The sequence below is a fragment of the Bos indicus x Bos taurus genome, chromosome 22, assembly GCF_003369695.1.
Source record: "Bos indicus x Bos taurus breed Angus x Brahman F1 hybrid chromosome 22, Bos_hybrid_MaternalHap_v2.0, whole genome shotgun sequence".
NCBI lineage: Eukaryota > Metazoa > Chordata > Mammalia > Artiodactyla > Bovidae > Bos > Bos indicus x Bos taurus.
This window is the reverse complement of record NC_040097.1, coordinates 59,788,185-59,815,228: the sequence shown is the minus strand read 5'-3', so window position 1 is coordinate 59,815,228 and position 27,044 is coordinate 59,788,185. Positions and strand designations below refer to the sequence as shown.

Sequence of the window (27,044 nt, the reverse complement as noted above, 5' to 3'; positions counted from 1 at the left end):
AGCCTTAGCTCTCTAGGTTGTAAGGAGAATTGAGCAGAGCAATAAATGGTGCTGACACTGGTGCTGGCCACAGCAGACATGAGGGACAAATAACACAGTTAGTATTTGGCTCATTCTGTACCCTGGTCTCGGGTGTTGATGCCACATACATCGTGCTCTTTAGACCACGTAACGGTAGGTGAGGTCACATAATTTACCCAAGGTCATCAAGTAGGTGGTGAAGGCCGGTCACTGAAAGATGCTTTGTTACCTGGTGGCTGCAAACATCAGTCAGCACATTTCAGTCAAAGGGAGGCCCCTGAACTTTGGGCCGCAGAAGCTGCGGTGTGTCTTACCAGGCAGTCGCTCTCCCGTGGCCCTGTGCAGCCAGCGGCACACTGGTTGTGGCAGCAGTCACTGGGGGACCTGCCACGGCAGCGCCCGGAACACTGCTGGGCACAGATGATTTTGGTCACTGAAAGGAAGCAAAGGCCACCGTGAGCTGCGGGGTCAGGAAGGTGGAAGGATCACTTCTCAGGGACCCTGGGAGCACTTGCAAATGGCGATGAAAGACTGATAACAAGGATGAATTTAGTGATTCTACACTTAAGTTCCCAAACATGCTTGTTCTGCTAAACTCAACTCATCTTGATCTTTCTTACTGTATGTTTTCTTTTTTCTACTTGTTTTTAATCACTTAGAACTGACTCAGATTAACTCTGGACTTTCAGACTTGTTAAACTAGAGACTGACAAGAATTGAGTTTTGGGGTAACAGAAAGTATGTACAAATAACATAACGCCTGTCAGAAGGCAGTGTTTAAAAGGGCATAACAATCACATCACAATTTGACCTAAACACAGATCAAGCTGACATGTCCCTAGATTTCCTGGTCATTCATGGTCTTAAGCTAGGATTCCCGCAGAAAAATCCCCTTCAAGAAGCTGCTCTTGCTTCTCTGGAGGTGGGTACCCAAAAGAGGGGCAGGAAGGGAGAGGACACAGGAGGTGTCGTGATGCAAGAAACAGAGACAAGCCTCCGTTTCCAGGAAAACCCAAACTACTGTTCAGAGAGAATGCCTGGGTGGCAGGCCTGCACTGGTTCACGCCAGGCTGCAATGCCAGCAGTGGCCCATGCTGGACTAACCGCATGCGGGGAGATGTGCAAAACTGTCATTCATGTAACTGCTAACATCTGGCCTTAAAATCAACGATGCTTGGAGTCTTCAAAGGGAAAACGAATATCAATACCATCAGCCAAGTGTAAGGGGAGAAGGTGGCCAGTGAAATTCTGTTCCTGACTCACATTTCTGACAGTTCTCCTCCCCGGCACCCCAGCAGCTTCTGTTGAGACAGGCTGGATCACACTTTGGGCCTAAAATATAAAAGTAATAGTTAAATTCATAATCACAGGGAAAGGGAACGAGAAACTGATAACACCTGCCCCAGCCTCTAAGCAGAGCTGCAGCCTAGAAACAAGAGCTTTCAAATTTCTTATTCTCTACTTGTTCAGCTGGTTGGTTTGCAAGATGATTTAAAAAGACTCTCATGAGGGAAAAAACCCAAGGGACTTAATATATGTCCCAAAGCCTGCTACAGTCAGGAGAATTCAGTCTCTGGGAGAATTTCAGTTTTAAATGGAAGAGATGATTTGCCAAGTGATGGTGGGACGAGGGCACCCCTTCAGTATGACCAACAAGGTTTATAGTTGATCCCAGGGGTGAAAGGCCCTAGTGCAATGCTGGTGCTTCTCAAAATCCTGAAAGATGGGCAGCTGAGCCCCAAACGGATGGTGTCAGTCATACACCGGGAGAAGAGACAGAAATGGAGACAAGGCAGACAGAGAGAGAGAAACCTAAGAGGAAAGAGCAAAGTAACAGGTAGGTATGTAGAGTGTGGTTACATCTGTACAGTGACACCACGTGATCTTTCCTTTTTACCCTATATGTCACCATATTTTCAAATTTCTATTATAAGCATATAAGTTTATAAAAGAAAATATTTAAAATAAAAATGTTTAATGACATCTTTCCATAACACAGGAAATATTTGCCAATTAAGGAATTCAAAGTCTGTTTATGATTATATTCTTAAACTTCTGTGACAAAAAAAGAATCACAGAGATTATTTAAAATATGAGTAACAGGAAAAAGCAAAAAGAAGAATTGAGGATCATCCAGAGGTAATCAATATAGGCATGCTGCTGCTGCTGCTAAGTTGCTTCAGTCGTGCCGACTCTGTGCGACCCCATAGACGGCAGCCCACCAGGCTCCCCGTCCCTGGGATTCTCCAGGCAAGAGTATTGGAGTGGGTTGCCATTTCCTTTTCCAATTCGTGAAAGTGAAAAGTGAAAGTGAAGTTGCTCAGTCTTGTCCGACCCTCAGTGACCCCATGGACTGCAGCCTTCCAGGCTCCTCCGTCCATGGGATTTTCCAGGCGAGAGTACTGGAGTGGGGTGCCATTGCCTTCTCCACAATATAGGCATAAGTATATCTATATATAAGAATTAATATCACATTACACATTGCATTATAACTTAATAATTCATGATACATTATGACAATTTTCCATGCCTTTAAATATCCTTCTACCTAACATGAATTTTTTATTTTTTTTTAATTTTTAAATTTTACTTTATTCTATTTATTTTTTTAATTTATTTTATTTTATTTTACTTTACAATATTGTATTGGTTTTGCCATATATCAATATCATATATGAAATGAGTCGCCAGTCCAGGTTCAATGCACAATAACATGAATTTTTAATGGCAGGGCTGTACCACAATTTATTTAACCAATCTCTTGTTTTTATTTTTTCTTTTTTTTTTCCAATCTCTTGTTTTTAGACATAAGTTTCCTTTGAAATGTATTAAACACAAGGATATAAGGAATATGCTTGAACAAAAATATTTTTCTGCATCCTTTACAATTTTCATTCCTCTCATTTTTTCCTTAATATTCCTAGACATGATGTTCATAGGCCAGAGGCATGCATACTTTAAAACTTCAATACATAGTGCCAAAATTAACTTACATGCCCACAAGTAGACTATGTAAATTTCTGTTTCTTTGCAATATAGGCACTGAAAAATCAAAAGGAACATATGTCTTTAGCAAAGGCAAAAATGATGCTTCTTTATTTTATTTTAACCATTTGTAATACAGTGACAAATAATATTTTACTTTATTTTTGGCTGTGTGTGTGTGTGTGTGTGTGTGTGTGATGGGGAGAGGGCGGCTGCTCATGTCCTTGACCCATTTTTGGAGAGGTAGTCACCTTTTTCTTAGGATTTAGAAGACTACATTACATAGTCACATAGCAAGAATATTAACCTTTTCAAGGCAATCAGAAGCTGCACAGTATTTTCCTATCATTAATATTTTTTTATATGGAAGTTTTCTTTTATAGTATCTAACTTTGGCTTTTATTCAACTTGATATTACAAATATTTATTTTTATGTTTCTTTCTAGCACTTATATATACACTCAACATTTTTTATGTTTAACCTGCATTTGGAATTTACAGTGGTATATGAAGTGGATTATAGATTTATTTCAATTTCCTCTTGAGTAAACTTACCCATTCTAACTTCAAATTCCAAACTACATCAATAATAACGTAATATTAAGTAACTTTTCTGTCCATAAAACCCATGTCCATAAAACACTTAAATCACCTTATGAGATTTTTTGGGTAAAGATGACATGAAACAAGCTCTCAGAAGTCATCTGTGACCTGAAAGCTCCAGTTGAGAGGAGCAAGACTGTGAGTTTGTCCCTGGTCAGGCAACTAATGAGGGAAACACAGGTAACGGGTGATGGTAGTTTTGTAATTTCCAATGTGACTAACCTAATATCCTTAGTTCCTTTAAAAAAACTCCGTTAATAGTTCTGTCACTTAGGTATTTTTCCTTTAGTAGTTACATTCCAGAATAATATATTAAATATTTAATTCTTTTCTTATTTGCTTACAATGACATTTCTTTATGGACATTTGATTCAGCTGCTGCTACTGCTAAGTCACATCAGTCGTGTCTGACTCTGTGCAACCCCATAGACAGCAGCCCACCAGGCTGGTGTCCCTGGGATTCTCCAGGCAAGAACACTGGAGTGGGTTGCCATTTCCTTCTCCAATGCATGGAAGTGAAAAGTGAAAGCGACTGTCTTATTTGTCTATGGCTTATTTTTATATGTCTATTCTTAAACCAATACCATCTTGGTTTATTGCCGTAGCTTTGTAATATTTGAATCTTATTATTGCATAAACCTGTTCACCATTTGTCTTTCCCAACACTGTTTTGCCAGGTCATTTCTGCAGCTATGGCGTAAGGAGGGCAGGTGAGCTACTTTGGGTACCTGATTTGATCTATAGCAAAACCATATTACGCTCACAGCCTTTCCATGTCAGTTTTATTTTTTGTTGTTGTTGTTATTGTTGTTGTTACAAATTTACACAATTTAACCTCCCCACTGTACATCAGATTGCTGAGCAAAGGCTAACATCCATCTCTGGAAAATGTAAAATTTTACATTGTAAAAGAAAGCTTTTGCTTTCTTGCAAGCAAAGTAGGTCAGTTGGGTATCTGTTGGAATAATGCATTTACAAAGTCAAAGGGCTCAATGCCCATGTTCACAGCAGCATTTTGTCCACAACTGTCAAAAGGTGGAAGCAACTCAAGCAATTCAAGTGCTCACTGACAGATGAATGTATAAACAAATGAAATATTATTCAGCCATATTAAGGAAGGAAGTTCTGACACACGCTCTAACTTGGATGGCTCTTGAAGACACTGTGTTCAGTGAAAGAAGTCAGTCACAAAAGTACAAATTTGTCAAATTTGTCACAAAAGGACAAATACTGTGTGATTTTACTCATATAGGGCACCTAAAGTTGTCTAATTCGTAGGCTGAAAGTAAGATGATGGATGCAAGGCCTGGGGGTGGAGAGTTAGTGGTCGGTGGGGACAGTTTTAGTTTGTCAAGAGGAAAATACACGACTGGTGGTGATGGCTGCATAGCAATGTGAATGTGCTTAATGCTACTGAACTGTACACTTAAAAACGGCTAAGATGGTAAATTCATCTTAGAGGTATTTCATCATAACTAATCAATCAAGTCAAAGAAAAACAAGCAAAAAACAAAGCAGCTTTAGTTGATTTTTAAGACCCATATCAGCTTCAAATTCTAAGACCAAAAACACCAAAAAAAAAAAAGTAAAAAAAGCACCCATGCATCCACTGCAGTTGTTGGAAAACAGAGAAGCAGGAAATGGTGAGGGCTTCTTATTTTAAAAGCCTGAAAGGTGAGGGAGATCAGGAAGGGAGCAGGCTACTTGGAAACTGGGGTCCTCAAAGTTTCCCACGAGGTATGTCAAGGGTGCTAATGGGGAGACTTGACCTGCAGCGTGGTCCTGGCCAGCTGCTCCCTTTATTGATGAATAGTGGGGACTAGGTCATGGGCAGTAGTTAAATATGGACAAGCTTATCTCCATGTGCTCCTTAGTTCTGCCGGGCACTCCATCCATGTGGGAGTGCCCGGGACCTAGGAGCAAAAGGGCAGAGCTGAGCCTCAAAGCTTCCAAAGGGCCTGGCGCCACTTTGAGCCTCAGCAGAAAATCGGAAGCTACAAAAGCCTGGTTAGTCTCCTCAAACAGGATGAGAGAAGCCCCTTGCCAGGGTTGGCATGATGGGCTTTTCTCAATGCCACATGAGAGCTCAGCTGCCCTGGCAGGGCCGGGGTGTGTGTGTGTGTGACCTGTAAGCAAGTGAGCTGTCACCACGAAAAACAAACCTATTTCTGTCTTAAATAGGTGCTCTTCTAGTGAGCATATAATCTGTTTACTACTTATTTTCGCTGTAGATTCATGTAACTTAACATGAACTGTGCCTTCTCTGGCTCCCACCCCAACTCTACAGCTCCGCCCTGCCTTATGAGCTGCAATCCGGGGGTGGGGTCGGGGGGAGCACTGTGGAACACTTACAGTTGCCCTGCTGGTTCTGAAAGTCCCCTGTCATGTTGCTTAGAAAATCAGGGTTGACGATGTCCCGCCACTGGATGGTCTCCACGTTGCAGAGGACAGGGTTGTTGCTGAATCTCACGGCACCTTGCAGAATTTCTGCATGAGAAAGGAACCCCCATGAGCAAACTTGCCATCTCTTCTAAACTCTTGTGAAGTATGCATATGCTTCTTCACATTTTACCTTCTGTTAAGAGATGGCAGCATGCAAATGAGACTCCCTGGAACTGCAGTGGGGCAGTGGAAAGTGAGCTGATGGATTCCTCTATGGAGGAGTTGGGATTCCCCTGCATTGGGTCTTTGAACAATGAATGACCAGAATTTAGAAATCAGGGGCCATGGGAAGATAATGCTTTAGTCAAGTAGCATGAATGACAGGTATACAGTAAGTTGGTGGTTCCCAGGGAGGCTGGCTGGTCCCAGCCGGACCGGGGTCACCACGTGATGACAGTGTGAAAGGGCAGATGGGACAGGAAGGGTGGGTGGAAGGGAAGATGCTGTGGTGCTTGGGAAAGTGGGGAAAGAGGAGCAGGAAGGATCTGTATGTGTGATGAAGAGACTGTGTGGCCAAGGGAAGGCAAAGACTTAAAACTGTTCAGCTGCTCAAAGGAAGAGTTGGCATGACGTGAAACACCAGGGGTGATAAGAAAACTTGAGCTGGAGCAGAGGGCAAGTATTCCCCCATGACACTTATGCAAACATTTACCGAATGGCTTCTGTGCACAGAACATGGAAGTGAGTGCTGTGAGGCATGCGGAGATGAATGATTCCTGCTGGCTCCTCTCTAAGAAAGGACAAGCATGTGAGGGGCAATGCATAGTCAGTAACCTCTTGTTCACAGAGGACCATGACCCATGACGAGGCTGGCACTGTGCCAGCTGCTTTACATGCATGCATGCTCAGTCACTCAGTTGTGTCTGACTCTGCAACCCCATGGGCTGTTAGGTTCCTCTGTGCATAGAATTTTCCAGGCAAGAATACTGGAGTGGGTTGCCATTTCCTCCTCCAGAGGGTCTTCCTGACCCAGGGATCGAACCTGCGTCTGTTGCATCTCTTTACCACTATACTACCTAGTAGTCAGACATATGCATGGCCTGAGCTAATCCTCACATGGTCCTCTGACCATAACTCAATTCTAGATATGTAAGCAATGCCAAGCATCCCAGAGTGGGAGAGGACACGGAAAAGGAAGAGTTCTTCTGGGGAAGCTCTCTTTGGCTGTTGGAAAGAATAACATCTCTGGGAAGAGAACATGTGGAGGAACCCAGATGGAAGTGGGCTCAGTGTGCTCCAGGCAGACAGACAGCCCCAGCAGAGGCCGTGAGGGGCCAGGTAAGCAGTTCCTTCGGCAGATGGTGGGGAGGGGCTGCAGTCACAGAAGGCAGGCTGGGGGGTCGGAAAGGGCCACATCTTGTTTTGGGTGTGAAATCAGATATGACAGCTGGACAACCAAGTGAAAAGCTTCACTTAGGAGGGAGCCAGAGTCAAGGGATAAACTCATGAGAGGCCAGAGCTGGAGACATAGAAGAGAGAGCTGGGGTTTCAGGAGCCTCAGAATGACAGACCAGGAGCAGGAAGGCCAAGGGGACAGCAGCGGGATGACCAGAGGCCCGTGTTAGTTATCAACTGTTGTTGTTTAGTCCTTAAGTCATACCTGACACTTTTGCAACTGCATGGACTATAGCCCGTCAGGCTCCTTTCTGTCCATGGGATTCTCCAGGCAAGAATGCTGGAGTGGGTTGTAATTCATGTCGAATAATCCAAATTAGAGGATTATTCAATAAAATTAAATAATCTGAATTGATACAACCCTAATACTCACAACAGGAATAATACCAAGCACAGAAACAGCTCCCTGGGGCTTTGTCTGCAGTAATTCACTTAATCTTCTCAACAACCCTGGGGAGTCTGTTATCATTGTCCCCCCCCATTTTTGAAATCACAGAAAGAACCCACTCCCAGGCGCCTGGCTGGTGAGCCATGGAGCTGATAGAGCTGGGGCTGGAAACTGACAGTCTGCGCCCCCACCTGCCTCTGCCTGGCACCACGAGACAGCAACTTTGGGAGGCATCCCAGTGGGCTGAGGGCGAGGACAGCACAGCCCAGTGCCAGCACCGCACCCAACTGCATGGGAGGCTGAGGGGAGCCCTAAGGCCATTTCATAAACGCAGAGCCCAGGAGCTGACCCGCACACAGGCGCCATGGGGCTTGGGCAGTCAGCCCGCCCTGCACTCCGGCCTGGGGTCAGGCCCCATACTGCGACCCTCCTCTGCTGTGTGTCCTCTGCTCTCAGCCCCTTCAGGGCTGGCCCCGCTGCCGATCAGAGTCGTGAGGCATGAGGGAAGGTTAGGGCTCTGTGGCATGGTCTGGGTGGCCAACCCTGGCCATTTCCTCACTCCTGTAGGAATTCAAGAGGGTTACTTTGACCAATTTTTTTTTTTTTTTGTAAAATGGCAGAGCATACCACTTGCTCTGAAAGAAGGTGAGGGGCATTAAATTAAGTTACCAATTTAACATGGCTGGCACTGTACCTGCCACAGTCATCGTTATCTTCAAATTTTAAAAATCAACTTGCCGTTTTTCCACAGTTTTCTCTCACAGCACCCTCGTAAGTGCCCTCCCCACAAGAACTCAAACTTCGCCTGTAATACCTTTATTCTCTATCCTTACAAACTTAAAAATGGCTTTCTGTATAATAGCGTGACTCTGGAAAATGTCTCAGACAGTGGTTGGATTTTTACTCTTTGTCCCTTATACATGAGGTCCAGGCAGTGACTGGCGGACTACCTGAGCATTCCAGTCCCGTCATCTGGTCATACTCTCCTTTTTCCAGAACCTTTACCATGTCTTAATTTATTTTGTAACTCTCTGGATACATTTCCATGAACAAGACAGAACCTGTACTTGGCTTAACTCTTCCCTTCCTGCCCCATTAACTACTGTCTTCTTAGAACTTCTACTCACTGTCTCTTGCATATGGCTGGCATGCAAAGCAAAAGTCTTCCCTGAGTGGAATTCAGAAAAGCACCCAGTCTGCTAAGTACCGTCCAAGTCGCTCTTCGTACTATAGCCTCCTGCGCCCTGCTCTCACCCTGTAAGTTTCTCAAGGGCAGCTCCCTCAGTCCGGTTTTGTTTGCTCCATAGTTGGATAAGACGGCTAAGGCATGGGTGTTTTCATAAAGCACATTTCCTCGGATGATCTGCAGGTTTTCCAGCGGAATCTTCTCCACTGTGTTGAGGGCAATGAGTACATAGCCGGCAACCTCCTGGATGGTCTAAGGAAATAAAACATGAACATATTATTTCTCTTTGGAGGAACCATGAACGCAAGATCTAAAGCGGATCCAGAGAGCCCAGGACACCTAGCTGAACAGGAGTGGTTGACAAATCATGTAGATAATTACCACTGACCCCATGGGAGGTAACAAGATTTATAGTGATTCCTGCATTTTTGCCTCTTGAGCTTGACAGCAGTAACAACGGACCATGTGCGTTACTGAGGAATGCTGTGACTTTCATTTTGCCTGGTGTTTAACAGACTTAGCAGAAAATGGAAACATTTTATTAATTTATTTTGTATTTGTCTTGCAGGCTTTCCATCAAAAGCAAACAAACAAACCCAGAAGAAAACCAATCAAATCCTAAGTTTAACTATACCAACTCAGAAGCTTTTAAGGCTGGGTCCGATTGGCTCACTGGAGCCTATTGCAAAACATATGGCAGTTTTGTGAACTAGTTTTTAAACTCTTGGTAGCCAGAAATCAACCGTGGTGGGAGTATTTATACCAAGAAAACAGGCAAGGGCTACAAAGCAGGTCTTCTTTCTTTTTTTTCAAACAGCCAGTATAGCAGGATACCATGGCTGCAGTGCTGGTTAAAAGATTAGTGTCCACAATGATAGCAGAATGCCAGGCTAGTCTATTTCTCTTTGCTATTCTTTTATAGCTACAACTTGACACTATCTGGTAAAGTGACCTTTCCATAAAACTTGCATGTGTAAGTAATTGCCATAGTAAAAGTAAATACACTGCCAATTAAATTCTGCCAAGGCCTTATTTACTTATATTTACTTTATTTACTTCTACTGTATTTGGGTAAGGATCAAATTCATTGAACTAACCTTGAGAAAAGAAAGGTTGTAACTACTCTGCATGTAGGTAATTTCCAAATTCCCAAGGACCACCTCACAGTTGTTGAACATCCTCTGTAGGCTCAGAAAGTGGTCTTCAAAAGTGCCCAACTGGGTGAGCTTGTTGCTTGTCCCTTGGCAAACTGGAAACAAGGGAAAAAAGGTATCACATGAAATAAAGTAAAGTAGAAAAACTAAAATAAAACAATCTTCACAATCCTCAACTAACTGCATGCTTCAGGGACTTAGGATAGTAATTCTGATTGAAGGCCATTCAGGACAAACATGATAAACAATGTTTAAAAGTTTATACAAGATGCAGTTCAAACTAAGGACTAGTTCATCTCTATAATGCATGCAACTGTTTAAAAATATTAAAAATTCAAGGAGAAACAGATGAAAACCCTATGGAAATCTTTGAGACCAAACCGTCTAGAAGAGTTTTAGTAAAATGCATGAAAAAATAGACAATAATTGTATATTTACAATGTTAATAAATATATAATTAACTTTTACTTTGCAAAAAGATAACATGTCACATTATTATGTGTTGAAAGACTATTTACAAACATAGTTTCCTACCACAGCTTTGTACAACCTAAAATCAATGACAAGACTGTAAATTAAAATCCATTGACCGGAGACAAAAAATATTCTAAACTGATGCACCGAAGAATAAAATCAAATATTACATAAAATTTAGAAAGTAACATGAAAACACACTTGGTTGCTAAGAAACCAGCATGTCTTTGTATCTGCCACCCTCTAAGGAGCCTGCCACCCAGGTGGAGGGGCAAGGGTTTGGCATCAGTTGCTGGGATGTGGCCTCGGCACACTTAATGCCCTGATGTTTTCAGCTGTCAAACTTAACATAAGAAAACATTTTAAATTAGGGGATGAAGTCAGACTATGAGAATACATTTGGTAGTCTATATTTAAAAGCAAAGGAGAGGATTATAATAAAGTCATGTTTATAAATTAGCTCTTTGAACAACATGTATAGGCAAGCATAAGAAAACAAAGAGGTTTGGGACTTTTGAAGCAGGGAGCTGGTAAGCGACTGTACTTTGAGCCAAAATTACCATAAGTGAGGAAATACGGCCTCTGGCTTTGGAGGTTTGATTCAGACCTGACCAGGCAGGGCTGCAATCTGCAACCAGGTGGTTGAGCACAAAACCAACACCAGAGTCAGTATGTGCGGACTTCCTGAGGAACTCTTCCCAAATCTGCATTTCTATTTGATAGGTTCTTTGCTCCCTCCCCACGGTAGTGTTCTGCAGAGCATCATTTGACTGTCTGCTCTTGCATTTTGGTGCCAAGGCACTGAGCGCATGTTCAGACAGCACATAATGAATGTGAAGCGTTTACACCACCATTAAATATGAAGCAACCCTTACTTCCTCTTTGACTTTGTGAGGATTTCCCTCTTTTCCCTTCTGTGGTCTCTTTCAAATTTGGTGGTAGAGAGAATGCTCACAAGGGAACTGCAATGGTTCACAAGACAGAGCCCCCTGCACCGGCTCCAGGGCACGGTGATTTCATCACTCTTTCAACCATAACATGGGACAGACCCAACATCTCTGGCTGCCTTCACTTAGGAGTGTGGGCTGCTCTGATTGCAACCTCAAGTTGGAATCACTGCACACAGTTGGCTGCAGTGCATACAGATGAGGCCAGACTGATTTCCCAATTCGAAGGTCCTTAAAGATGCCAGCATCAGTGGAAGTGCCGGATTTTGACAACAAGAGGTGACCTTTCTGTTGGCACACCTTGGAAGCTATGGTCCCTAAATTTCAGCCTAACTGGTCAGCTCTGGTCTAGGCAGCCCCAAGTATTGGTCATGCCCTTCATGCCAGCCAGGTGACCACTGTTGACTAGAACTGGGTGTTGGAGCATGTTTCCGAAGGGTTTCTTCTGTACACAGAAGGATGAAAGCAATCACAAATGTTTTCATTTTAAAGGCTCAAAAATATCCATTTGTAAATTTCTCTTGGCTGAACTATTTTTATTACTAAATTATGTGAAAATGACTTTCATCAGTTAAAAAGGAAAACATGTCAGGTAAGTTTACCCTGTTAAAGAAGAAAATAATTGCAAAAGGACTACACTTGTGTTTTTATTTATTCTTTCAAAAAGTGCTAAATGAGCACTGAAAGGACTTATTTGATGAATACCTACCATGACCCTTTGCTATTTACAGTTACTATAAATTACTTTCCAATTTAAAAAAAGATCCTATATTTGGAAGACAATAGCAACATTACACATTATTGATATGAATGTTAATTTGTAAAACATTTTGGAAACAATGGACAGACTGTGCATACAAATAAATATGCTTTAAGTCTATGTCATGATGATTCCCCTACTTTGGAAAATCTATTCTGAGGAAACAGACCTAAATTTTCATGCAAAATGTTGACATATTTTTTAATAATGGCAAAAAATTGCCCAACTGCCCAACATGTTTATTCTTAAGAAAAAGCAGCCAACACACTATTGGACTGAGCTGAAGGCAAATCCATCTTGAGTCCTACTCCTGGGTTAATGACTAAAGCAGCAACAGAAAACATGACAAGGCTGCTTATTCTGAGGCTTCTCTGCCACACACAAAAAGGGAGACAGCAGGTCTGGGGTGAGGATGCAAATGGCTTGGCCTGGGTTTCTTGACTGAACAAGGTATAATCTTGGCTCCATCTTTATACCAAATATCTCATGTTATGTAATACAGGACATTTAAATGTGAGACCATTAAATCAGTAATATTGAAAAATAAAAATCACTAACTAGCGAGGCAGACCTAAGGCAAAGCTGTGAGAGGAAAGGCTCTGAGCTCAGCCAGGAGAAAGCTTCCAGTCAGCACTTCCCCTGTATGCAGACTGAAGGACTTCCCGGAGCTCCGCAGCAGGGTTTTCTCAAATACAGACTTGCTAAAATCCTTTCTGGCCTCCCAGAGCTGTTCTGAGAAGTGAATGCACACAAAGCTTCAGGTTTCTTTTGTTACAGCTAACTACTGGGGACTGTGACAGCTGCCTTGACAGAAGGTGTGCCCAGACAGACGCTGGGACCTCCGTGGATGTGTCCTTATCCGGTGATACTGTGTGAACTGGCCGCATTTGGTTGGCTTACTCAAATACTGGGCATTAAATAGAGTTACTCTGTGAGAAGAATATTTATCCAATGGGAAGAAGAAAGAAAAAATAATATATTGTACTTTAAGAATTTCATTGAAATATGCATTTAGGATTAGGTTTTTAAGCAATTTATTCAGAGAGAATTCAATATTACATTAGGCTAAGCCTTTGAAAACTAGACAATTAAAAGTGTTTGTGTCAAGCTCCATATAACATGATAGAGATTTGCTTTCCTTCCCGCAAATCTGAAGATAAATTCTACTGAAACAAGAAGGGGGCCTTCAAAGCACTCAGCTTTTCATCTTCACAATTTATTATGATGATTCATAAATGGACAAAAACCTAACAGAATTGTACTGTGAGCATCCTTAAAGTAGCATTTTATTATGTTCACTTTAACACATACCTACCATCTAATTTTTTCTATGCATTACAAAGTAAGGCACAGATAGCCATATCCTTCATCCTGACATGCCACTGGTTACAGTTCAAGATTACTGACAGTGGTTATTGAGGTCACACCACAAACTATGAGATAATCAGTAATAAGTGTAGCACTGATGAGTTTCAACAAATGCATGCAGCGTGTAACCTATACTCCTGTCATGCCCAGAACATTACGGTCACCCTGGGAGCTCCCTCGTGGCCCTGTTCAGACAGCCCCTGACCCAGACACCACAAACTGCAGATGTGTTTCCAGTTAGGACAATTCTGCCTGTCTGGGCACTTCTGCTCATGGACTCACATGGCACCATTGGTACCAGGGTTCATGTGCTGTCCAGAGTCAGGCTTTTCTCTTTCTGAAGAACCAAACCCCACCCCTCAATTTATTTGAATTGAAAATAAAACAGTCTGCCACCTTTAAGTCCTGAGACATGCCTGATTTGACAGGGAGAGCCTGTGGCTTTCCTGTGTCATTGTGGGGGTGTACCTCTCTCTTTGCCCACAAGCCCGGACAAATCTGTAAGGCTAAGACATAACACTAAAACAGGTTTCTCCAGATTTTCCCAAATCCACTTAGATACTTTTGGAATTGCCTAATTGTTTTAATTTGCTTTCTCTATGCTTTAATGGCAGCCAAGGTCCCTGGGCACTTGCAAATCTCTCCACATGGCCTCTGAAACTGTCTGTTTTTATTATTGCCTCATTTTCCACCGAGCACCTCATTTTGAAGCAGAAATCACATCACATTGCTCTGGGTTTGAACCATCCGAGTTTCCCAGGGAAGCAGAACAGAGGATGGGCCCCTGCCCGTGCCCCTCCTACCATCTCTCTCAGGCTCCCTCCCCTGCCCTTTGGTCCAGCCAAGCCTCTCTGTTTCTCCCAGCCACCAGGTTCCTGCCCCCTTCAGGGCTCTTCCATCTGCTTGGAACACTCTTCCCTTTCTCCCCAGGTCTTTGCATTTTTGTGTCCCTTTTGTCACTGAGATTCTACCTCGGTGGACATGACATTCCTTCAGAAAAGCCTGTTCTGGGACCAGGTCAGCTTAAGTCTTCCCTACTGAATTCTATCACATTTTTCTGATTTCTTTTCTCTTCGCATTCATCACTACTTAAAATTATTTATTATGCAAATACAAAGAGTGGGGAGAGGTGGAATACACATATATCTCCTTGGACTGACTGCTGGGATGTGAATACACATGCTGTGTTTACATTTTAGATGTGAAAGCAATGGGCTGATAGTGGTCATGTGACCAGAGTCTTGGATGACTTGACATGGACCTCTCAGCCTTTCTTGTTTCCCTGTGTCTGGTAGTAGAGAAGGAGGCAGGATGTCACAGGAGAGTGTCAGTTCTCACAACTTTCTAGTTGGTTACTGTAAAATCATTCTAGGCTACTTAACATATTAGATTAAGCTTTAAAAACCAAAGGAAGATTTTGCCCACTTTCATCCTGAAAAGGTTTAAGGAAATCTCAAATAAGATATTTACATAATGGATTTAAAAATAAATAAAGAAAAGATACTCAGAGAGCTTGCTAGAGGTTTCATAGTATCAGGATTAATCATTTCTTTTGCCTACTCAAATTGTGTTATGGTGGTAATTTCAAAATGTGTATGTTTATACATCTGAAAAAAAAATGCACAGAAATGTTATTGGAAGAAAAATTGTTAACAATAGTCTTTTATGAATACTGGGTTTGGGGTGTTTTTCTTATTTCCTCCTTAGAGTTTCTGCATTTTTCAAATTTTCTACAGTGACCATATATTACTTTATAATAATATATTACTGAGGAGATAATTTACAAAACTCTGTGTTGAACAAGGCCAAAAGAATGACACTTTTAATAAAATACATTTCATAAAAATTGAGAAATGTTCTTCAAAGTTTTGCATATTATTAATTGAATGGCTTTATGGAAGTGCTTTAAAAATTAGAAGTAACCAAATAAAATACTAGATATAGAAACTGTTAGAAGGTAAGGAAGCTGCAGGTTCTTCACTTCATTGGTATTCAGAACAGTTGCATATGGTAGCCCTTGGGAAAAGCCATGCATTGCACAGATTTGGTGTCTCTTCAATAATGATGGAATTGAAGAGATTCCAAGTTCCATTTTCTTCCTGATCTATCAATACATTTTTTACATTCATTTCAGGGAGTAGAGAGTAAATTTATTCCATAGAAAAATGTCATAAATTGTGATTATAGCATCAGACTGGCCTGTGAAATTTATTTAATCCATATAAGTTTGTAGGGATGTTGACCTACAGTTAAATTATAATGAAAAAGTTGGGAAAACATATAATAAAAGTAAACACAAATATGATTTTTAAAAAGTACAAAATAGTATTTAAATTTTCATTGTGGCTTTAATAAAAGGTTTTGTGGAATGGGAAAAGTTTCATTATAATTTTGAAAAGATTTTTATTTTTCAAAACTTTATATTTTATCAACAGTTTCTTATTTGATCATATTTAATTTCATACCTAATACATAGTCCTCATCCTGTAGGCATCCAAAGACTGTTGTCAAACTGAATTTCAATCTACATTGCAACTTGGAAATGCACATATAACACTCAAAAAGTCCTCTTAAATATTTGGTAATTTGCAATGTGCGTTATAATACGCCTACTGGATTAAACATGCCAAGCCTTGGCATGATCGACACATCTACAAACTCAAATCTAAGCTAACAAGCAGAAGACTTTAAAACAACATCTATTTTGTTTTAGAGTTGGGACACAGAGTACCTGGTTGATTTCCTTCCCTATAATTTTCCCCTTAGCCATTAAAGTAAGCCCAAACCAAGTTTATGACTTTTTAAAAATAAACTACAAGTTAGGAGACCTGTGCACATTGTGTCCACTTTTTTGGGAGCTAACTGCTGTGCATGAATCCCGGGAAGACCAGCTCTGGGAGGGGTGGTGGAAGGTTTCCAGTGACAGCATCAGATCAGATCAGATCAGTCGCTCAGTCGTGTCCGACTCTTTGCGACCCCATGAATCACAGCACGCCAGGCCTCCCTGTCAATCACCAACTCCCGGAGTTCACTCAGACTCACGTCCATCGAGTCAGTGATGCCATCCAGCCATCTCATCCTCTGTTGTCCCCTTCTCCTCCTGCCCCCAATCCCTCCCAGCATCAGAGTCTTTTTCAATGAGTCAACTCTTCGCATGAGGTGGCCAAAGTACTGCAGTTTCAGCTTTAGCATCATTCCTTCCAAAGAAATCCCAGGGCTGATCTCCTTCAGAATGGACTGGTTGGATCTCTTTGCAGTCCAAGGGACTCTCAAGAGTCTTCTCCAACACCACAGTTCAAAAGCATCAATTCTTTGGCGCTCAGCCTTCTTCACAGTCCAACTCTCACATCCATACATGACCACAGGAAAAACCATAGCCTTGACTAGATGAACCTTTGTTGGCAAAGTAATGTCTCTGCTTTTGAATATGCTATCTAGGTTGGTCATAACTTTCCTTCCAAGGAATAAGCGTCTTTTAATTTCAGGGCTGCAGTCACCATCTGTAGTGATTTTGGAGCCCAGAAAAATAAAGTCTGACACTGTTTCCACTGTTTCCCCATCTATTTCCCATGAAGTGGTGGGACCGGATGCCATGATCTTCGTTTTCTGAATGTTGAGCTTTAAGCCAACTTAGACATCTCCAAATCAGTGTGAAGACTGTGATGTATCATTATGGGATGATCTCCAGCCAGTTATCTCAACTCTCTGGGTCTCAACAGGACCAGCTTGATGCCCTTGACAGGGTAGTTGTGAGCAGTAATGAGATTGTGGACACAAAAGTGCTTCATAAATCACACATTTCTCTAAATACAAATCATGTCTGACATTGAGGCTTTGCTACAGCAGTATTCAGAGCAGGCAAACCACTGCAATCTATTTCTGCCTACGTGTCTTCAAGGATACCAGCAAACTACCCCCACCTCTTGGGGCGGCGGGGTGGATTTCTTCTTTAAATGCAGTCAACAGAACTGCTGTGTTGTGTCAAAATTGAGGATGCTTTAAAATTCTAAAATTAAAGACATTACTGTTCACTTTTATTGGATGCTGTCCAGAGAATGGTTCTGACAATGGAAATGAAAAACTTTTGAATCATGGAGCTGGTTGTCCATTCCATTTTTATAGGTAGTTGAATGGCTGGTAAGTAAGAAATGAATTTTACCTATTTGGGATGATCAAAAATGAACCTGGACCAGAAAAGATTTCAGAAAGCCATACCCATTAATTTTTTATTCATTCAGCCCCATAAATCTTTTTTGAGTATTTGGCAACACAATTTGTGCCTGGTCCTCTTTATTTAAACAGATGGACAAATACTGAATGAAAATTCATGGGCAGATGAATGACATTATCAGATTATACACCAGAATCTATATTAGGTAGTACAGAACTAGATTACATGTGGTTAGAGTGTTCCTTGAGTGAATATTAAATGCTGAGCAGGGTACACTGAGGAAAGGACAGAAGATTGGAATTGGTTTAAAATCTCTCCATGTGACAATATAAACAAGAGAGAATTTAGTGTGTCTGGTCTTTACTTTCTAGAGATATCATGAGTCAGCGCCTCCTCCCGGCTGGGTTCTGTTTTTCTAATCTCCTAGCTGGGGACTACTGCTTTCTCACGCTCGGGGCTCTCTCCACACACAGGCATGCCTCTCAAGCGAGAAACGCCACTGCCAACCCATCACCTGGATGCTTCACCCCCACTTCGATTTTCATGCTTCTGACCTACTTCTTCAGAGCCCTGCTGTGTTTTCAGGTGAGTCCTTCAACCCGAGCAGTGAGGGCCAGTGCAGAGGCCACAAGGTCAGTACTTGACACTGCACAGTTGCAGAGACAAATTTCAAAGCTCTTCCTCAAGAATGTGACCGCTGAGACCTGCCTATCACCTAAATGAGGAAGGGCCGTTACTCCCTCTCACCACAGAGGGCCACTGAAATGGGATGGTCTGCCTGTCTAAAGGCAGGAGACTTGAAAGAGCAGAGCAGGACGGAGGCAAGGGGTGGGGGGCAGATGGTCATCACAGAGGTAAGCCTGGAAAGTGGGAAAGGGAGTATTCCTAATGGGGTGGGTGTCAAAGACCACTACTTGAAACCGGTTCAAACCTTGACAGTTCAGAGTCTGACTTAAGACAGCCTCTGTCTCCCTGCACCTTTCGCCTCTGACTCCGCTGACCCTCTTCAGTAGAGACCTGGAGAGCAGAAGGCAGCGGCTTTCTATCCTGCCCAGGCCTCTGTGACTCCCCTTAATGAGGAAGGCTGGGGAATGCTCCCTAAGGTGGGTGCTGTTCCTCTGGAGCTCACCCAAACACCAGCCCGGCCGAAGAGCACCCCAGCCTGGGGAGCCACGGCTGTAGATGTTGCTGGCCACTGAGCAAACGTTTGTTCCCTCTTGCTCTGTGGTCGGCACCAGGGCCACGAGGGCTGCTTGTTCTTCTGTTCATTCACTGCTTCAACTAAAACACATTTAATAAAATGGCTCAACAACAGTTGTCAAGAATGAATCAGAAGTGCTCACTGCCCTGAAGAGACATACCAGCCCTTTGGGGAGATGACTTTACTCACGAAATAATCACAGGACTTCCCCCAGCCATGCAACAGAGCCACTGAAGGACCCAGGCCCGCAAGAGGAGAAGTCGCCAATGGGAACATTCCTTATGTTCCTCACAGTAAAGCAAAGAAGTCACTCCATGTTCCCAGCAAAGAGGAGGCTGCCTAAAAGTGCCAGGCGCTGGGCTTGGTGACTCCACTACACCCAGTCCCACAATTTGCCACACTAAGAAAATAAGACTTATTTCATTTCTCCTTCTCCCCTGCATTGCCCTCCTCTGGGTCATCTGGAGATACACATGAGTGATCCTTCCTGGGTTCTCTATAGTTATCTCTAAGAATCACTTCTCCATGCATTCTTAATGAAAACAATTCTGGAAAAGATACATAATTTGCAAGGAAATAAAAGATGTCTAAACCAGAATGGAGGGTAAGGATCTTTCTTGCAAGTGTTTCTCTGTGGAAAGACTGGGTGTGGGCTCCATGTGGCAGTGTGTGTCTACCCCCACCCCAAGACAATCCAAATGTGCTTTTAAATGTTTTCTCCTATCATTACTGTTTTTGTTTTTAAAAATAAGTCACTAATGCACAATTGTTTCAAGGCCACGTCTCTAAATAGATACCCATTTAACTTGGTTTACTCGTGAGCATAAGGAAAATCGAACACACAGAGAGTCACCTACCCCCCAAAAAAGAACCCAGAGTAAATGACAACAAACAGCTAAACAAGGGAGTGATCACTAACACCAGGAGAGGTCATGACACCAAAGGTTTCTTCTGAAAACAAAGATGTTCCCAGCACCCCTCCCTGTGCTTCCCCACTGGCACCAGCCACAGTAAGGCCAGGACTAGCTCCTCGAGTGTCCCATGGTGTTCTGCCCAGCCTTTGCTGTGAGACATTCAGGAGGTCACAGAGGACCTGTGACTCTCCTACAAGGGAACCTACAGGAAAAAGGAGCAGAAGAAAGGGAGCAAAGATGTTAGGAGACAGAAGGAAGCTGGTCTACTGGGACTGCTTGGGAAAGGATGGATTTGGGGGAGGAGGGTTCAGACGTGATAAGAGCTAACAGGGCTGAGATTTCTAAGCCATTTTTCAAGTCTGAGCTTGCATTATGCTGCTTCAGGCTGGAATTGCTTTCTGTGGGGGCATCATTGTATCTCTTTTGCTCCTGGGAACAAATGAGAAACAATAAAAGGAGAAAAGTAATCTCCCTAAAAAGATAAGGGGCTTGATTTCACCAATGAGCTGCTTGCTTTTTAAAAAGTTACCAAAACGTGTCAAGTCCTCAGCACAACTATTTGAACCAATCCGTCACAGTCATGTCATAAAGGATTTGAAAAGTCAGAAAAGGGGCAAGCTAACCTCCTATCCATTCTGACTACAGAACAAGAGCATCCAAATTTTACAATGACCTGTCAATGACCAATGGCCTTAGAGCCATAAGGACTGGGTAAGAACTCTGGTCCCAACACTACTGGGACCATGTTTCTATCATACTGAGGTTCTTTTTCTTCACCTATAAAACAGGACTCTTGGGAGGGTTCAGGGAAATGGGAGAATCTGTGCTCAAAGCATCTGACACATGGTAGACTCAATAAATATTACTACAACTTTAATCTGAGTTAAATCTGGACTGGGTCCCAGTAGAATGAATTGCTTCCTTCCTTCCAAGCTCTCCCAGAGGTTGACCCCTCTGCCTTCTACTCACATTGTTACGTGTGGCCTGGCGAACAGCTGTGGCTCCTGCTGCTGAGGGAGGAACAGTGGACACTGACCATAGCTAACCCAGAGCCCATGGCCTGAAAGGGGGCACATTTGGACCCATATCTGATCAGGGAACCTGTGTTGGGCACTTAAGCCTGAAGAAGCCACACCTATTGTGTGTCTTTTAGAAGAATTCCCTTAGAAGAGCTCCTAGCTTTGTGTTCACAACATTCTCTACTCTTTGTTATTTTTCATTTAGCAAAAAGCTTCATCTGACCCTTCGCAGCTGGGATTTGTGTGCTGTGTGTATTTACATATTTTTATTTAATGCTTGTTTTAAAATGAACAATTTTTTCACTTACTCCTACTTACTTTAAATATTCCTTTTAAGTTGCATTTCAGTGGGGGAGGCATGCAGCCTCTTTCCTTGGTTTACAATGTGACCCAAAGCCCATCCCAATTCCTGGGCTCAGTGATGAGGAAAGACTGACTCAGAAATCACTAACAACTTCTCCGTTGACTCGGGAGAAGCCTGAGCCAACTTTCTGCTGCAGAAGATTCTTGATTGTGCTCAGATACTACTGTTTCTAGAATGTGAAAGCTCTCCATGAGAAGCCAGCAATTCAAGGTCATAGTTCTCCTACAGAACCATCTGCTATTAGATGGACCATGTGCCTGGAAAAAGGTGTGAATGGGTGATGCCAACCAGAGCTGCCTCTCACTGACACAGGTCTGAGTCCAGAAAATACAGTCTGAAGCACCCTGTATGCTGTTCCAGAGCAGGGGCTGGAAAACTTCTGAAAAGAGCCAGAGTAAATATTTTCAGGTCTGCAGATGATATGGTCTGTGTCCTAATCCTCGATCCTGTTGTGGGCCAAAGACAGCACCAGACACAAGTAATGATGGCCAGGTGCCACCGTGTGTCAATGAAACTTTATTTGTAAAACAGGCAGCAGTTGGATTTGGGCACTGGATTGTACTTTGCCAATCTCTGATTTAGGGAAAGGCCTGACAGGAGGAGGGGAAGCACACGATTAGAATTCCCTTTATCCTGGACTTTCTAGAAGATAAACCTGGTTAAAGTGGGTAATTTCACTCCTAAGGTCAAACTCCAAAAGGGTTTGTGTGTGTGTGCGCGTGCTCAGTCAGTCTCCGACTCTTTGCAGCCCCAAGGAATGTAGCCTGTCAGGTTCCTCCATCCATGGAATTTTCCAGGCAAGAATACTGGGTTGTCATTTCCTACTCCAAGGAATCTTTCTGACTCAGGGATCGAACACATGTCTCCTGCATTGGCAGGTGGGTTCTTTACTGCTGGTGTCACCTGGGAAGCCCCCAAAAGGGTTTTCTTAGGGTTAAATTCTTCCTAATTCATCATCAGCTAAATAGAGGGATTGAAGATATAAGGTACTAAGAACTAACAAGGAAGTGAAGGGCTTCAAGCTGTTATTTATATGTGTATGTGGGGCTTACAATCTTCCCAGGTGGCACTAATGGTAAGGTGCCAGTGCAGGAGATGTGAGAGACGAGGGTTTGATCCCTAGGTCCGGAAGATGCCCCTGGAGGAGGGGGATGGCACGCCACTCCAGTATTCTTGCCTGGTGAATCCCATGGAAATGGAGCCTGGTGGGCTATGGTCCACAGGGTCACAAAGAGCTGGATGTGGCTTAGCAAGCACACATGCGGGTTACGGTTCTGTGTGAAGCAACATCTATTCCTAGAACTGGACAGCCAAATCCATGTCCAGGAATCCTGGCTTTCCATATTCATGACAAACAAAAACTCAAGTTCTGCTTATCCTTCCCAGTGACTAAGAATGTTAATCCTGCTATGAGTCGGTAAAGCAATCCAGTTTTCCATCTACAATGCTATCTCAAAATTATTCCTTCTCTTCCCTGAAGCTAGACCCCTGATAATGGCCTCTGACTTAACACAGACGCAGCTCATTTCTCCTCTACCTCTGGGCGTGCAGATATGCGAAGACAATGAGAGTCTCTCACTGCTGTTTTTAGCCCCTTGCTTTCAGGATCCCTGAATCCTGCCTCCCCAGCGCTCTCGGGAATTCCACGTGTGTGGTCTCCCTTCACAGGCTGTCCTCCAGAGAGGCTCCCCCATCAGCTCCTCCTCCTGGCTCCTCAGCCCTGTGGCTGCCTCTTGTGGATGTGCACTTGCTCATCATTTTCACTTGTGGTGAAAGCATTCTGTTGTTTCACAGCACATTCTGTCTCTTTAAAGAATAACATGTCACCTGAGAACAACAGCAAACATTCTGTTTCCTTTGGCTTCCCTTTAGCTTATTACACTGAGAAATTCAGCAAGCAATAAGAGATGAATAAATACTGCTGAGTTACTAAAATCTCTATATTAACATCATATATAGGTTTTCAGCAGACTCGATTCACTTCTTTTTTAAGTTTAATAACTAAAGTGGCAGATGAGCAATGAAAATGGAATCTCCACTGCTTCTATTAATAGTAGGGCTGATGGTAAATTCCTCTCAGGCTTGGATGAGGAAGTATTTTTCCTTGCTTGGGTCTCTCTTAGGTTTTAGTTTCTATTACATCCTCCTGGCCTAATAGAATTGGATTTGCTACAGACTGCAGACACAAAATTCTGTTGTTGAAAGCCCGTTTTCTGATTGAATGTATCTGGGATTTAACCAGACTGATTCTTCCAAAAACATGGTCTATTAAGTAACAGACAAGAAAACTTACCCTTGTTTTCCTTGCTGCATTACTAACTATTATCCAAGGGAATACTTAAAAATAACGCACACGGGATTCACAAGACATACTTTTTATCTTCTTTTGAAAAAATTCCTACCTTTAACTTCTCTCTTATGCGTTTCTCCTGCTCACAGAAGACATTATGTAATTCTCTTCCTTGCCAAGCGTTCTTAGAGAGCCTTCCTTTAAGTGCAATGACCAAGGTAAAACTGCTCCACCATGACAATCATTCTAGGCCAAAGAGTCCTGAGTGGGGTTTCCTTATCTCTTGTGTGTGTGTCGGTCGCTCAGTCGTGTCTGACCCTTTGTGCCCCTATGGAAGGTAGCCTGCCAGATTCCTCTGTCCATGGAATTCTTCAGGCAAGAATACTGGAGTGGGTAGCCATTCCCTTCTACAGGGGATCTTCCCGACCCAGGGATTAAATCTGGGTCTCCTGCATTGCAGGCAGATTCTTTACCATCTGAGTCACCAGGGAGGCCCCTTTCTTATCACTCAAAGTAAAGTGAAGTTGCTCAGTCGTGTCCGACTCTGCGACCCCACGGACTGTAGCCCACCAGGCTCCTCTATCCGTGGAATTTTCTAGGTAAAAGTACTGGAGTGGGTTGCCATTTCCTTCTCCAGGGGATCTTCCTGACCCAGGGATTGAACCAGGGTCTCCCGCATTGTGGGCAGATGCTTTATTGTCTAAGCCACCAGGGAATCAACCTTATCACTTAGTAGCAAACTATTTGAATTACTTTCCTCTTGGGGACAATCAGAGACTCATCTCTAGGAGCAAAATATGCTGCCTTTGATCATGGTTAGTGTCTTTCGAAGGGCAGGTGCTGTAAGTGAAGTTACAAGGCTTCAACAATATGCCCTCCATCTATTTGCTTGTGATCATATGTCTAAGAGACTCCTGGTAGTTAAGGGAGAGGAGTGAAGTGTTGGGGCTGGAGCCAAGTCCCTGGGTCTAAAAACCACCTCAAGGGAAAGCTGCCGAGCCCCACAATATGTCTAAGTACCAAATCCAGGCTCAACAATGCACTCCAAGAGATGGCAAACCTTTTCATTTGTTCTTAGCCAGTCTGGGATTCTCAGGCTGTTCCATTCAATCTGACAGAACATGTTGATGGGGATAAAGTCATTCTTGGCAGCCTGGGGCCTGCAGGTCCCTGTAAGGCCAGTGCCGAGTGAGGATTGTGTCCAAGGGCCTTTCAAGTGGCCGGAGGGCTTGGGCCTAATGCGGTGGATGTAATTAGTTGGTAATCTGTAACCTACTTTTTTTTTCTTGCTGACTATCTGGTTATTGAGGCCAGTAACCAGAGTGGTGAAAAACTGTGAGTGTGTACTTTATGTTTTAACTGAACTCATCATCGAACTGTTTATTCTGGCACATGATCAAATCTGCAGGCGGGGGTGGTGGCAGCAGAAGGGGCTGCTCCTGTGGGGCTGCAGGAATGCCTTCAGTGAGCTGATTTCTACCCTGGTGAATGGCCACTCAAACCAGACCTCTCCTTGAAGCCGAGAAAGTTTCCTACACAAACATTTCTTTGTAAGCTCAATTAACTTTCATAATAATTTGTGCTTTTAGTTTAGGAACTACAGATGTTGTGTGGGTGGTGGCAAGGGTGAGGGGGTGGGAATGAGAGGATGAAAGAGCAAGGATATAGATCCTCCTCCTTTGGAAAATGTGGTAACACTTCCTTTCATGGAAAAAACACATCAGTTTTTAGAATTACTAAAAAATTTGAATCATTTGTAGAACAACTAGAAAAAGCCATGGCTGTTTGGTTTGGGGGAGGTCAGACTGGGCCGTTTCCCAGCTTTTCTCCCTCATAATGAGACCCAGATCTTTGTGGCATGATTATCTGGGATTGTAATTTTACGCTGGAAATAGTTCAAAAGTTGGGCAGCAGAATCCAGCCATTCATCAAATGATCGCTCAGTTTGCAAAAGAAATACAAAATCAAAAATATTAAATAGTAATTGGGAGCAAGTATTAACGTGCTAAGGGACAAGGGAACTCTTACTAACTAGACAATAAATTAATTGTCACTGGGAATGGTTTTACCACCAGAAATACACTTGCAGTTTTTGCCCTTAAGTCCAGTCACTTCTTATTTAATGTTGATTTGAGGTTAAATGGGGAGTGTTACGGGATGTTTGTGGCTATTTCACAGGACAATTCCTAAGTCAATTTTATACTCCAAATCCTACAATATTGTTCATATAATGAGTGTCATGTTCATTATACCCTCATCCACTTACAAATAAAATAACATTTACAAAATGTTTTATACTTCACACATGCAAATAATCTCAGTTTTCTAATTCATGTCTACTTAATGTTCTGTGGGTGTGTGCTCAGTTGCTTAGTTGTGCCCGACTCTTTGTGACCCCATGGACTATTGCCCACCAGGCAAGAATACTGAAGTGGGTTGCCATGCCCTCCTCCAGGGGATCTTCCAGACCCAGGGATCAAACCTGAGTCTCCAGTGTCTTCTGCATTACAGGTGCATTCTTTACCACTGAGCCACCAGGGAAGCCCCTACCTAATACATAAGCTATTAAAAAGTCAACATAAGGAAACTATTGAGAATCAAGCCCACTAGAATGAAAGTCTTGGTGTCTCCTATGCCCTGGTTAATGAGGGCAGTCTTGGGACCACTTCCCTTCTGTATTCACGCAGTGGATGCTCTCACTGGACACCTGACCACCAAGCGTGGGGCCCAGCACAAAGGTTGCTTGTGGTGAATACTCCTGTCCTAGCTTGAGGATTCCAACTCTGATGCCTGCCTTTGAGCCAGCTCTGCAGGGACTGGTGGTATCACCCCAGGCAAATTATTTCTTACTCAGCCTGTCCTTCCTCCTCCGTAATGGGAGTAAAGGTGCCTGCCTTGTGGAATCAGTGTGAGGATTAAACTGTTAACATCTGTAAGACAGTGTCTGGCTCCCAGAGGCCATCGCTGTTGTCGTCATCATTAGTCCATCACTGTAGCATCAGCGTGTGTCAGGCACACACGAGGTCCAGGGACACAGCTGAGAACGGACTCACGCTGCTCCTGCCTCAGGAAGTCTGCAGTCCAGAGGGGGTGACGGACAGCCACCAACTCATGGAACTGCTCGCTGATGCGTGCACTGTGAGTGTGGCTGGGGGAGAGTATGGAAGGTAGACCCTGATCCCGTCTGAGAGGCCCTGGCAGGATCCTTTGAGTTACAGCCATTCATCTGAGCTCTTCAGGAGCCTGACCAAGTGTGGGGAAGGGCTCGACAGGCTTTCCTGCAGGAGGAGCTGTGACTGTGGAAGGTCCCCTGGATGGACATGAGTCTAGCAGAGGGCAGGGTAAGGGGAGGTAGGGGGCCG

The 27,044-nt window shown here is 43.2% G+C and overlaps 1 protein-coding gene across 1 annotated transcript in view; it reads right to left on the bottom strand.

The window, feature by feature from the left end:
* EGFR (epidermal growth factor receptor) overlaps positions 1-27,044 on the bottom strand; it is a 221,650-nt gene that overhangs the window by 66,795 nt on the left and 127,811 nt on the right. The window contains exons 2-6 of the mRNA XM_027523275.1: positions 10,118-10,269; positions 9,089-9,272; positions 5,962-6,096; positions 1,285-1,353; positions 336-454 (exon numbers count right to left, since the gene is read on the bottom strand). Coding sequence (XP_027379076.1) covers positions 336-454; positions 1,285-1,353; positions 5,962-6,096; positions 9,089-9,272; positions 10,118-10,269 — 659 coding nt within the window. The remainder of the gene's footprint in view (positions 1-335; positions 455-1,284; positions 1,354-5,961; positions 6,097-9,088; positions 9,273-10,117; positions 10,270-27,044) is intronic.